Source organism: Drosophila takahashii, chromosome 3R (genome assembly GCF_030179915.1).
Source record: "Drosophila takahashii strain IR98-3 E-12201 chromosome 3R, DtakHiC1v2, whole genome shotgun sequence".
NCBI classification, from domain to species: Eukaryota; Metazoa; Arthropoda; class Insecta; order Diptera; family Drosophilidae; genus Drosophila; species Drosophila takahashii.
The window spans coordinates 1,721,402-1,735,697 of NC_091681.1; the positions used below are offsets into that span (position 1 = coordinate 1,721,402).

Genomic DNA, 14,296 nt, shown 5'->3' on the forward strand with positions numbered 1-14,296 from the left:
TCCGATCTTCTAGGGAAGAAAGGTGAACAAGCCGACATTTGGCAGAATAAGACGGGACCGGGTCATTGAAATTTAAAGCTAGAAGGGCAAAACGTAGAAACTGTTTCTGTACACGCTCAAGCCGGTTTATGTGAATAGTACCCGTCGGGTTCCAGATGAACGAGGCATATTCCAGTTTTGACCTAATGAAGGCTGAATATAAGCTTAGCTTCGTGTAGGGATCTTTAAATTGCGCGGCATTTCTTTTTACAAACCCATACATAGCGTAGGCCTTGGGAATAATATAGTTAATTTGTTCAATGAACATAAATTTACTGTCAAACATGACTCCTAGGTCCACGGATTCATTTCTCAGGGACAGAATATGGGAGTCAATGGAATACGAGAAAAGGATATTAATTATTCGTTTACTGTACCTAACGAAGAAACATTTTGACAAATTAAGAGGCAAATTATTACGAGAACACCAATTTCCCACCCTTTCTAGGTCATTTTGAAGAAGGTCACTATCGGAGATACAATTCACAGCTCTAAATATTTTAAGATCGTCAGCGAACAACAGAAATTTCGAGTTCTTTATGCAATAGCTAATATCATTTATGAAGACGATGAACAGCAACGGACCCAAAGCACTTCCCTGAGAAAGGCCAGAAGTTGCCACATATGGGTTAGAGTAAACAGCATTGCATTCAACTCTGTAAATCCGATCATCTAAATAAGATTTGAACCAGCTAAGTAATAGTGAGTGAAATCCCATTTTCTGCAGTTTAGCTAATAAAGCATTATGGGAGACTTTATCAAATGCTTTAGCGAAATCGGTGTAGACCACATCAACTTGATGAGTGCAAAAATGATTGAACGTAGCTAAGTTTGTGGTAGTAGACCGTCGAGGCATAAAACCATGTTGGTTAGGACTGATGATCCGACCAACAAGAAAAGTTAGCTGCTTGGCTACAATTCGTTCGAACATTTTTGAGACATTGCTTAGCCTTGCAATTGGCCTATAATTTGAAACAATGTTTTTTGCACCCGACTTGAATATAGGAGTAACAGTGGCCAGTTTCCATCTATGCGTAAAAACACCAGTGGAAAGAGATAAATTAAAGATGATTTTAAGGGGCTCACAAAGAGCACCTATACAATTTTTCAAAATAAATGGAGAAAGGCCATCACAATCTAATTTTGCTGACTCATTAAAGCATTCAGCCGCCAGATGGCAGTCAGAATCGGTGACATCTAAGCAAGCAATATTTAACATAGTAGGAATGGCATTGAGCTAGAGGTGGAGAAAAAATCGATGGGAAAATCGATAGATCGATGTATGATGATATTTTACAAACATCGATGTTCCATCGAAAAAACATCGATGTTTTTTTGAAGTAAAAATCAAATTTTGTTACTTTTCCGAGCTGAACTGGTCAGAGATATTTGTTAAATTAAAACAAAATGCATATACATATGAACACATACATTCCGAATATAAATGGAAAACTAATTTCTAAAGCGTGCACTGTACAGGCACGACCAAGGAAAACTGCAAGCCCTCATCTCCGAAACGGAAACGGAAACGGGAAGGCTACACTGTTTGCCAGCAATTCAAAAGATCTGAGGATAAGGCCATTGAGTAAAACTCTAGATTAGCGGACTCACCGCGGAAATTCGCGAAAAAAGTATCCTCGATGGACCGCGATTTCTTAAGAACTCTCATCTTTCAAAAGAAATCGCTGAGGATAAGGCCATTGAGTAATACTCTAGATTAGCGGACTCACCCCGGAAATTCGCGAAAAAAGTATCCTCGATGGACCGCGATTTCTTAAGAACTCTCTTCTTTCAAAAGAAATCGCTGTCCAAGGGGGATTATATTAAATTCTTAAGAAATCGCGGTCCATCGAGGATACTTTTTTCGCGAATTTCCGGGGTGAGTCCGCTAATCTAGAATCTTACCGGCCATTGCAATCTGCAGTTTTTGGGGAAAATCATTGAACACATCAGGGAACACAATAAATATGATAAAACGTCTCAAGCCAGCGATTTTGTCGAGCCCATACTCTTCAAATTCAAAACGGAAAAAAGTAATCAATTATTTTTTCTTTTTTAATGGCCCAGTTTGTAAAAATTTATTTTTATTTAAAAACATCGATGTTTTTCGTTCCGGTCTGTCTCCTGCTCTTGGTAGTAATCTTTTAGCTAAAATTTAAATACCCTCTGCAAAGGTATATTTATGTTCATGTTTATATGAGTAAAAACAATTGCCAATATACGCCAAGCCAATAAAAATGCCCATTTTTAGTCAAAAACATCGAAAAACATCGATGTTTTTTGACAAAAACATCGAAAACATCGATGTTCCCAAAAATCGATATTTCTCCACCTCTACATTGAGCGAATCATCGTCATTCCACAGCGAGCCCGGCTCAAAGTTAGATGCAAAGAACTTAGCAAATAGATTAGCGACCCCAATATCCGAGGAGGCTGAATGATCTTCAAATGACATATGGGAAGGAAAGTAAGAAGATGTTCGTTTAGAATTGATAAAGTGCCAGAATGATTTAGGATTGGTAGTTAATTTACGCTCTATATCAGCAATATATTGGTTGTATAAGAATTTATTGAGGAACTCAAACTCACGCTTATGCTGTTTGTAACGGTCAAAGTCACCAGCATCACCGCTTTCTAAGTAGTGCTTATAGAATTTATTTCTAAGGTTTTTATATTTCTTTAGTCCTTGCGTGTACCATGGCAGTCTGTAACAACTTTGAACCCTAGTTTTAGTATATCTGCCCACAATAGTAGAGAGAAAAGATAAAAAAACTTCATAGCTTGTATTCACATCTGCATGCGAGAGGACCTCCGCCCATCTAATATTAGAAATATCGTTACGGGTAGAATCTAAACTGCTAGAATTAATATAAGTAAAAGGCAAGCGAGAATTAATTGGGCGAAAAATATATCAAGTAATAGAGATTAACAAAGGCTTGTGATGAGCATCACACGCGGCAAGTGGATTATCGCTGCAACATAAATTAATGCTTAAATCAGGATGTACAAAAATTAAGTCTAGAAGCTTATTTAAATTATTAAATACATGGTTAATCTGGACTAATACCATACTAAGAAGCTCATCAATGACTAAGATTTCGTAGGGTAGATGCAAGTTACTGGGAACCATTGCTGAGGACTCTGAATCATGAGCCCACACGAGCGAAGATAGGTTGAAGTCGCCCAAAACACATATGTACTGGCCCTCCTCCAGCTCCTGGTGTAGGTGGGCAATGTTATCAACGTGCGCTTTATAAAGATCAAAACTGCTGCTAGGGGGTATATATGAGACTGTCAGGAAAATTGTTTCTGTAGGACCAGAGAGAGATACTCAGATTTGATCGAGCAGAGAATCCTCATTCTGGAGACGAATAGCTGTGCAACGAAGTCCACACCGCACAGCAATTAAAACGCCGCCACCTCTGGAGCATCTTGTTTTAACGGCATCACGATCCTTACGGAATACATGGTAAAGATTCGTATCGAAGAATTCATTATCAAAGAAATCCATGTTGAGCCAGGTTTCAACAAAAATGATGACGTCATGATCACATTGAGACGTTGCCAAGAAAAGCGATTGAGCTTTTGTACGCATACCACCGACATTTTGAAAATAAATATTGAAAGTTATATTATTTGTGCATGTACGGTCATCCCTGGTCATGCTATCAATACTTGGTCCAGCGTCATGGCCCGAATCCGTAAGAGGCCTTGCTGGGATCTTATCATAAGTATTAGAATTATTAATAAGAACCTTCAGTAAAGTAGTTGTGCGGATACGAATAGGCTGGTGATCATCACTCCAAATATTTCGTGGGCGGTCATTATTACCATTCTGAATATGACTGCACGCAGGTGAATCCGCTCCTGTTAATAGTGCGCGAGAGCCCCCTCCAGCTGCCACAGCCCATTGTAGTTGTTGATGGGGAGAGCAACTCCAGAGAGCACCGGAAAAAAATGATGAGAGAGAGGCGTAAGATGATGAGAGCGCAACTCCGAGGAGCGCGCCGATGTTAGAGCTTGGCGGACGGCGAATGTCGCAGAAAGCGGACAACAACAGCTCCGGCTGATGTTGTTGATGATGCGACGGGAGAGAGGCGGAAGATAATGAGAGCGCAACTCCGAGGAGCGCGCCGATGTTAGAGCTTGGCGGATGGCGAAAGTCGCACAAAGCGGACAACAACAGCTCCGGCTGATGTTGTTGACGATGCGACGGGAGAGAGGCGGAAGATAATGAGAGCGCAACTCCAAGGAGCGCGCCGATATTAGAGCTTGGCGGACGGCGAATGTCGCACAAAGCGGACAACAACAGCTCCGGCTGATGTTGTTGACGATGCGACGGGAGAGAGGCGGAAGATGATGAGAGAGCAGTGACCAATGCTTGCAAAAAATGTCCCGCAAAAGTATCGACGCCAGTGGCGCCGATTACTAGGGGTTTTTTGATGGATGAATTGTCGTTGAAGTTTGTGCAGGCTCCGGCAAATTGGATACGATATTATCCACGTCCATAACGGCCCGTTCTCTATGAATAAATCTTTTGACCTTAACTGAGTTTGGCCAAAAATCATTCTTGAAGACTGAATCATAAAGGTGATCAGGGATACCAAGCTTGAAATTTACAAACTTTAAAGTTGCAACGTCAAAATCTTTTTTTACAAGTTTTACACAAGTGAAAGAATTAGCGTCCACATTAAGCTTGGTGGACACATATTTTAAAACAGCAGCAGGATCGGTAGCTGTTTCAAACTTTCCGACATGCAAGAATTTATTACTTGGCATCTTCGGCATTAGGGGCCACTCCAACAATATGCTTATTGGGCTTGTTGTTGTTCCTTCTCTTCTTATTTCGGACTTGTATGAAATTTCCTCTCCCGATATCCAGAGCATGATTAGACGGGTCAACGACCGCGGAAGACGTAGCAGCAGCAGCCGCATATGACTGGGGAGCTGCAGTTACGTTGGCAGGCCTCGGTTGACGAGGCTTAAGATTTATGTTTTAATTTTGATTCAATGCATTATTTTTAGGTGGGAATGCCTCCAAAAAATTTTTATTAAAATTTTTATAAGCATTCCAGGGCTTGCAATTTAGCATCAAGTTCATCAATTTTAGAATTCGAATCATTCGCAACCACACAGCTGTCACATTGCTACAGTTTGTTTGGATTTAATAGAATTTTTATCACATCGTCCGGTAGGTCAACGCAAGAAGTATGATAAGCGCGCCGGCACAAAGAAGAACAGCGGATAGCATCCGAGGCGCGAAGCTGGGCCGGTGTAACATCGGTATTGCACTCGGGACAGCGGTGAAGCAACATAGCGAGAATTATAAGCACGTCCGAACGCAAAGAAAGCTAGCTGACGACATTTTGCCAGTAATCCAGTCGGTTAACTGCTATGTGGCCAAGATCGCCCTCTGGAACTGATGTATAAGGGCGTCCAATCAGCAGGTGTGCGGGTGACAAGTAGGAAACCTCGGTGTCTGACGTAGCGAAGAGAGGGCGTGAATTGACGACGCACTCAATTTGAGCCAGAAGGGTGTGCATCTGCTCAAATGTGAGGATGGAATTCCCGATGACACGACGCAGATGAAGCTTTACGGAGCGAACAGCTGATTCCCATTTTCCGCCCCAGTGGGGTGCGTGCGGTGGTATGAAACTCCATTTGATACCCTCGCTGGCCAACGATTGAGTTACTTGAGTGTTATGCTGCTGTGACAGGATGAGCTTATACATGTCGTCTAACACCTTCTTAGCTCCCACAAAGTTGCGACCGTTGTCGCTGAAGATGTGGGTACACTTGCCTCGACGGGAGATAAAACGACGAAGTGCAGCGAGAAATGTCTCCGTGCTGAGATCTGTAGCCAACTCCAAATGAATTGCGGAGGTCACTAGGCAGACAAATAAGCAGATGTATCCTTTTTCCTTTCGTGGATTCCTTCCCTTGTGCACCTTGAGCAGAAGCGGTCCGGCATAGTCGCATCCAGTATTTTCAAATGGATATGCTTGACGTACCCGAACAGCTGGCAAGTCCGCCATGTATTGATCAGCTGTTTTGTGGCGTTGGCGAAAACATTTGTGACAAGAATGTGTAAGCTTGCGAATCATGTTGCGTGCGCCAACTATCCAATATTGTTGCCGAACGATGACGAAAAGTGCTGTCACACCTGGATGAAGATGTATCCTGTGCTCGTGCTCCAAAATAAGCAGAGAAATGCGATGACCTTTTGGCAGAATAATTGGATGCTTGACTTCCTCCGGTAGTAGCGAGTTTGAGAGGCGTCCACCTACACGAAGGAGGCCGTTCTTGCAAACCATGGGTGAAAGTGTTCGAAGTGTTGACAAATTTGCAACAGCTTTTCCCCTTTTCAACAGGTGTATATCGGATGAGAAGCCTTCTTGAGCGTGCCTGAGACAATATATGCGGGCCTCGCTGATTTCCTCAAACGTGAGTGTGAGGCTTGACGGAATCCGCTTCTTCATTCTGCTTCGATTCATAAAGCGAAGAACATAAGCAGTGCAGCGAATCAGCTTGGTCCAGGAAGAAACTCGAAGCAATAGACACTCAATCGGGGACGCTCAGGTTTAGATTCAATACGGCTGCATAGTGAAGAGGATTTCAGCCCTTCCATTATGGGCGTGTCCAAAATTGTGTTGGGATTGTTGCCACTACGAAGCTTTGAAGCAAGCAGATCGTTATGGTGTAGCCAATGTGGACCCTTCCACCACAGCTCATAGCTCATGAGATTGGCTGCTAGCATTCCCCTCGATGCGCAATCGGCAGGGTTATCCTTTGAGCCAACGTGATGCCATGCGCTGCGTGGTATGACATCCAGGATCTCCGAAGTACGGTTGGCAATAAAGGTTTTCAGCTTTGATGGGGTGTGCGACAGCCACGAAAGGACAATCGTGGAATCGCACCAAGCATGCACAATTATGTCCTTGTGCTGTAAGCCCTCCTTAACAGCTCGGAGAAGGCGAGTGAGCAATAGCGCTCCACAGAGTTCCAGCCGAGGAAGACTTTGTTGCTTCAGTGGCGCAACGCGTGTTTTGCCTGCCATAAGTGACACCCAGCAGGTGCCGTCTGCGTTGCTTACACGGCTGTATACGACAGCGGCATATGCCTTTATAGACGCGTCTGAAAATCCATGTAATTCGATTTTTCCCGATTCGCTGGGTACAAAACGTGGAATGCTTAGGTTTGTTATGCAGTTAATATCGTCGCGACAGGTCTGCCACCACTCAGCCAGCTTCGGTGGGAGCTTCGAATCCCAGTCCAGGTCAAGTAGCCAAAGTTCTTGGAAAAGGATTTTGAACTGTACTACCACAGGCGACAGAATACCTAGAGGATCGAAAATTCGTGAGACATCTGACAATATTTGCCGTTTAGTAGCTTCTGGTTCCGTGGAAAGTGAAGTCTTGTAGGACAGGACGTCGTCTTGGGGATTCCAATGCATTCCTAAAACCTTCACCGCACTGGTTATTGGGAGCTCCTCTTGTATGGTGTGGCTGAGGCGGCTGCTGTTGGACACCCATTTTCCAAGCTCAAGCTTAGCCTTGGACATCAGCTGGATCAGTTCGTCGCGGCGGCTAAGTAATTCGTCTTCGGTTTCTGCGCCAGTAAGGACATCGTCTACGTAAAAGTCCTCAAGCACAATTTTTGATGCTATGGGAAACTCATCCTGGTGGTCTCGCGCTAGTTGTTCCAGGACCCTGACAGCAAGAAACGGCGCACAGCTTGTTCCATAGGTAACTGTGCAGAGTTGAAAGTGTTGAAGAGGATCATTCGGAGCATCTCTCCATACGATCCGTTGAAAGTTGCGGTGCTTAGGGGCAACCCAGATCTGGCGAAACATTTTGACTATGTCCGCCGAAAACACAAACTTGTGCATTCGAAAGCGAAGGCATACGTGAAAAAGGTTACGTTGAATGCTGGGCCCAATGTGTAAGGCATCATTTAGAGCGTGGCCGTTTACGTCTTCAAATGACCCGTCAAATACCACGCGCAGCTTCTTTCCTAGAACTGGGTGGTGTGGCATGTAAAACGTTTTGCCTGATGTATTGCATTCGTCTGGGGCCAGCTTACGCATATGACCTAGGCTTAGATATTCGTTCATAAACTTTGAATATTGCTTGCGTAGCTCCATATCACGCTGTAGGCGACGTTCCACAGCATAGAAGCGTGAGACAGCGCCCTGCAGGCTGTCTCCAAACTCTTGGCTTTCGTGTTGGAAAGGCAATTCAACGATGTATTTGCCGTCTGGGTCTCGGGAATGTGTGCTGCTCCACCTTTTCGTGCGAAGGGTCTTGTTGTTTGTGGTCAGTGTTATCCTCGATCTCCCAAAAGCGTTGAAGAGAGGCGTTTATGTCAACAGTAGTCACGAGCGTGTTGGCGGTTAATGGAAGCGGCATTGCAACGGAAGTGATTATCCATCCAAAGATCGAGCTGATGGCAATAATATTTCCATCGACGTCATATTTTTTATCACCTGACAGAACGGACCAAATTTGTTCATTTCCCAGTAAAATGTCTACTGGTGAAGATGTGTTAAAGGATGTATCGGCTAACTGGAGTCCATCGTAGATCCTTAAAGCTGTTTCGTCAATGTCGTCCCGTTGAAGTGATGATGTGATTTTGCCCAGCACATGGGCTGCGACAACAATCGTATGCAGTGACACCATTGATTTGATATGCAGAACGGACCAAATTTGTTCATTTCCCAGTAAAATGTCTACTGGTGAAGATGTGTTAAAGGATGTATCGGCTAACTGGAGTCCATCGTAGATCCTTAAAGCTGTTTCGTCAATGTCGTCCCGTTGAAGTGATGATGTGATTTTGCCCAGCACATGGGCTGCGACAACAATCGTATGCAGTGACACCATTGATTTGATATGCAGCGTGGCCAATCCTCTAGTAGTTTCGGCCTTGACGGAAGATATTCCGGAAACTAGAATTCTTGAGAATAAACGTGCGAGCCCAAGTGCGTTGACGCATCGTTCAGAAACGTATGACAGCTCAGAACAGCTATCCAGAAGCACACGGCAAATTGTGTAAGAACTTTTAGTGTTTTGGACATACACCAAAGCTGTGGGCAATGTGCTTCTTTTGAGTCCCGGTGACTGTGTTAATGATGTGCTGTTTTGCGTCTGGGCGACCAAAGTTGAGCTACATCCAGAAGTTTGAGAATTGGCCTGTGCAGTGTCCGCAGAAGCAATTGTCATGGAATCCATGTTTTCAGGATGTACAAGAGAATGATGACGGCCATTGCAGTGCTTGCACGAATGTTTCGATTTACATTGCGAAGATCGGTGGCCAGGGCGTAGGCAATTGAAGCAAAGCGACTTTCCTTTCACAAAGGAGCGCCGATGTTCGATGTTCAGATTTTGAAATTGAGAGCATCTATATAGCTGATGGTCAGCAGAGCCACACTTACCACAATTGCCACTGTTCACTGCAATAAGTGCGCGCTTCGTTTTGGCAGGCTTGTCTGTGTGGCTGCCAGGATCGAGTTTAATTGCCGATGTAGCTTGGCTTAATTCAAAATCCTCGCAACGATCATCAAGGAATTTAAACAAGTCTGTAACAGTTGGCGTCGCAGCGCCTCTGGTGTCCTCTATCCACTTCCTTCTAGAGTCAGGATCAATTTTAGCCAGTACAAGATGAATCACCCAGCAGTCACGGCTGGTCTCCCCAACTGCATCTAGCCCACGAATGATTTCATTGGCGCCATCCGTTAGTTTGCGTAGATTAGATACTTCGCCGTTGGGGGCAGCAACCAGTTCCATGAAGGTGTCCAGTAAGGAGTTCACGATATGCCTTGGGCGGTTATAGCGTTCATTGACGCGTTCCCATGCTGAATAATAAGCTGATTCCGTAATGGACATGTGACTAAGAAGATTGGCTGCTTCACCAACTATGAAAGATTTAAGGTAGTGGAACTTTTGAATCTTTCCCAAATGAGTCTTGTTGTGGACGGTGCTCTCGTAAATATCCTTAAAGGCTGGCCATTCCTTGTAGTCTCCACCAAAGGGTTTTATGTGGATTTTTGGCAACGGATTTTCAGTTAAAGAAACTGCAGCAGGCGGCGGCGTGGCCAAGGTAGATGTTCCGTTCTCTGAAAGTCGCTGAAGGAACTCACTTTGCTGTTGCAGCAATGTGGCCATGTTGTGATCCAGTTTGATGTTGTAACTTTTTTTATCCAATTAGTCTAATAGTAAAATTATAATCAATACAATATTACCAGGAAGAGATCAATTACAACAACAAACTTTTAAAAACACAAGGCGGCAACACTACTACTATTTTGACCGCAGTTGTATGTTTTTAAGTTTTTTGACTATGTTTTCTGGAATTTATTTCTGCCGTAAAAAAAATCCTAAAATTGACCGCATATTGTCGGTCTCCCATGTTGTAAACTTTGATGTATACATATTTCGGAAAGCAGTGGTAAAATATTCGGAAAGTGGTTTTTAAAAATTTTCTATTAACTTCTTTTTTTTTAGATTTGTCCTCGATCAGCACAGAGTTGCCATCAACGTCTGCTTCAGCAGCAAAGCGCCAGCGCTTCAATAATGAGGAAGAAGAGATCCGATTCCATGGAAAAAATTGTGGAGAATATGAGATCTTTCCATCGTGAAATTATTACACTATTTAAAAATAACACAAATACACTCAAAAAAAAAAACGGCGTGCTAAATTCAAATTTTTTATTCTTGATTTTAATTTATTCCGAGATTAAAAATTTCAATCCCGTTTTGGATAAAAAAGGCTTAATTTTGTATTTTTGGGATTACTTTAAGCCCGAGAAATTTATGTTATCCTAAAAAAGATTGTATTAATACTTTTTTATTCGAATCTGGAATAAAAATTTGTACTTTAAGTCTGAAAAGATATATGTCATCCTAAAAAAATTAAATTATGACTTTTTTATCCGAACGGGATTAAATTCCGGGCTGTCATATAAAATTCGATCCGACTTGTTGGTTGAAAAAGATTTTTGTAAAATCCCAACAGGAATTCAAAACTGTTCACAAACCAAATGATTTACAAAACACTACTACCACGTTTAATGTTTTTAGTCTAAAGGAGTAACGTTGATTTTTTTTCCAACAGATGGCACTGCATCGTACAGTAATAAAAAATAACTAATAAGGTAGCGCCATCTAAATGTGAAAATGTGTAAATTGGAAAACCTTAGCCAAAACTTTAATTTTCCGATAATTAAAGACACCCAACTCATACCAACACTAATCGAACCAAACTGGTAACTTCTCGTGTAGACTGCTTTCACTTATACGTCAATAATTCGAAACGTTTAATAAATCAGTGCTATTTGAATTCAGTGTGTCCGAGAGTCAGTTCACTGTGTGGAAAGTGATCCGGTAATAGTGAGGCCAAGCTAAGTTTCGATGAACTGGAAGACGAAGACGATACAACAATAATAGCTTTATTAGCAGAAGAAGCATTACAGTGTTTATGCGGTAAAGTATACACATTTTCATGGGCAAAGCTGTTCAACATGTAAAGGCGTTGTTTTGTAAAATGAAAACCATTTTTTGACTCTAATTTTTTATTTTCGTTTATAAATAGATTGTCAAGATTTAATTTTGAAAATGCTGACTAACATGCGCAAAAAGTTAAGGCCCTAAGGGATAAATTGCGCCTCACTCTTGTGAAAAAATAATGGAATGAAAAATAATTAACCAACAAACTTGTTTTAAGAACAACTCACCACCCCACATCCAATTCCTGGATCCGCCACTGCTGCTTACTATTCTCAGCCCAATTCAAATCGAGAAACAGTGGAAAGAGGAGTGAAAAAGTGACCCTTGCTGGCGCGGAGGAAAGATCATTTCTTCAGCTGACAACAATATTCGACTATCAAGACCGTATAGAGGAGATTATATCCAAAAACACCTCCTTTTCTGATAGTCAAGGGCAAATAACACCTTCCTTACGGTTATATCCACAAAATGATATGTAGTTTAAAATCAAGTATATTTAATATTAAAATAAAAAAATTAAATAAAAACACAATTTTGTATCGGTTTTTGTGTTTTTGGGGATTTATTGGAATTTATTTAATCTCGGCCGAGCTCAATTCAAGTACGTTTGGGATAAAAATTATCCCGTTTTTCGGGTTTGAAACTATCCCGTACGGGATTAAATTTAGTACGTTTGGGATAGAATCGAGGTCGATTTTCGGGGTTGAATTAATCCCGGCTTACTCAATAACGATAAATTCAATCTACTATCTACAATCTACTTACTTCAATCTTTTTTGGATCAATTTTAGCATATTCGGGCTTACCCTTTCAATCCCGTTTCGCATTGATTCAATCCCGTTTGACTTGAATTTTTTTTTCAGTGTACTGTATACTGTATAAAGCGTACAAAAATAACAACCTGCCAGCCTGTTGCCATAGATGCCGTAGTAGTCTAGTAATAATAAGCCCAACAACCCCTGTTAGTAGCCAGAGAAAAACCAAGCTACTTCACAATCACAGCAACGAATCCATACGAATATTTGTGAGAGGTTTCTGTACTAATTAAACGCTTACCCGATTCCAAGACCCCCTTCTATTGCTAATGTAAATAAGCTTAGTTATTTCATTTAATTCGGAAATTTTTTTAGGTTATTTTCAAGATCTCATTACCGCCCTCCCCCGAAAATGCTGTATAAAGTTTCAATTCGATGTTTTTGCATGTTGTCTGGAGACCCCCCTATGTCTATGTCCCTTCTTCCTGTGTAAATTGATAATAAAGAGAAATTGTTGCACGTTATGAATTTTCCTTGGTTAACATTTGCCGCAAGTTTCTTTCTTTGTGTGTTTATTAAGTGTATCTGTTGTGCCCAAAAAGAAAAGCTTTCCTCCTAGTTTTCACAAATTCTCTCTATCGATTTCTCTATGAATTTTTTTTTGTTGATCTAAATCAATTTTTAAAAACACACAAAACTTTTAGTTACTAGTCGTTTAGTTACTCTAGATCCGTAAGTGCTCACTGCCGATGTTTACTAATATGAATTACCTCTAAATCTCTTTCTGCTACCTTTACCCCCTTTTACCGAGAACCGAAACCGTATCGAATCGAATCGAATTGACACTTCCTAGTTTAGCGTATAGAAAACGACCTGGTGTAGAAACACTATCGGTTGGATCAGAGTTCATTAAGAATATTTGGGTACCTGACACCTTTTGAATGAATTCATACGTGTGCATCATTCTGGATCGATAACAAGAAGTATTAGGTAAAAACCAACTCAACTACTGCAACTCCCAACACTCTACGCTCTCAATGAAAGCGAACATTAACATTTTTAATTGTCTGTATATGTGTATGTGTATTTAACTATTTTACAAACTAACCCTACAACCAAAACCAAAAACAAAACCAAAACCAACCCGAAAAAAACAGCCTACAACCAAACCAACCAAAAAAAAATATACTTCAAACATTCTACTCTATCGTTAAACTTATCGTTTTTGGCCCTTTTTGCAACTACCTTTTTTTTTGTGTGTGTATAAATCGATGTTGTAATTTACTAAATCTAATTGAAAGGTGCAAACTGTGCGATTGTACTATCGGTGCCTATCGATTGTATCGACAATTAACTAAAAAATCGTTATGAAATTGTATTTTGCGTTTTATTTTCTGATCTGATGGTGAACAACATATCTGACCCGATTGGCTGGTGAAAACATAAATCATTTCATACCATCGACAGGATGGAACTATACTATCCATCACTTCGACATCGCCAATTGTGTGGCTCATGAAAGATACAAACGCATTTCCCCCACAACAACCACGAGAATAAAGATCAGGAACCAAAAACCATCGAAAAGCAGGGACTGCATGACTATCGAAGGTACCTTCTGTCTCACGTGTTTTTGACACCGCAAAAACGTTTGACTGGCCGCAGTAGCTCGGCTACTGGGCGCTCTTTTTTCTACTACCTTTAAACAAGAATCTGTCCAAAATCGCCACAAAACCCCAGCAGCTACAAAGAAAATAAGTATGAGTAGCGTTTAGTTTTCGTAGCCGTAAGCTACAATCAAACAATTAAACCAACGACAACTAAGTAAGCCAATAAATAATGTTAAACCCTGCGTAAGAGCCAATCGCCTCACAATCTACAACCAAACTGCCACTCAAAGTATCTCTCACTTACCAAAAAACAGCAGCAAAAATAAATATAACAAATAGCTCATATTCAATTGAACTCGCTCTGTATGTAATGACTTGAAAACCCTCTTGA

The 14,296-nt window shown here is 41.5% G+C and overlaps 2 protein-coding genes across 2 annotated transcripts; both read right to left on the minus strand.

The window, feature by feature from the left end:
* Window positions 1-5,390: 5,390 nt before the first annotated feature.
* On the minus strand, window positions 5,391-6,518 carry LOC138913697 (uncharacterized). The gene has a single exon (XM_070217945.1). The coding sequence runs from the start codon at window positions 6,516-6,518 to the stop codon at window positions 5,391-5,393; it is 1,128 nt and encodes a 375-aa protein (XP_070074046.1).
* A 44-nt stretch (window positions 6,519-6,562) lies between these two features.
* LOC138913699 (uncharacterized) lies at window positions 6,563-10,199 on the minus strand. Its single transcript, XM_070217949.1, has 2 exons — window positions 8,605-10,199; window positions 6,563-8,372 (listed from the first exon to the last, which is right to left on the minus strand). The coding sequence occupies exons 1-2, from the start codon at window positions 10,197-10,199 to the stop codon at window positions 6,563-6,565; spliced, it is 3,405 nt and encodes a 1,134-aa protein (XP_070074050.1).
* Window positions 10,200-14,296: the final 4,097 nt, after the last annotated feature.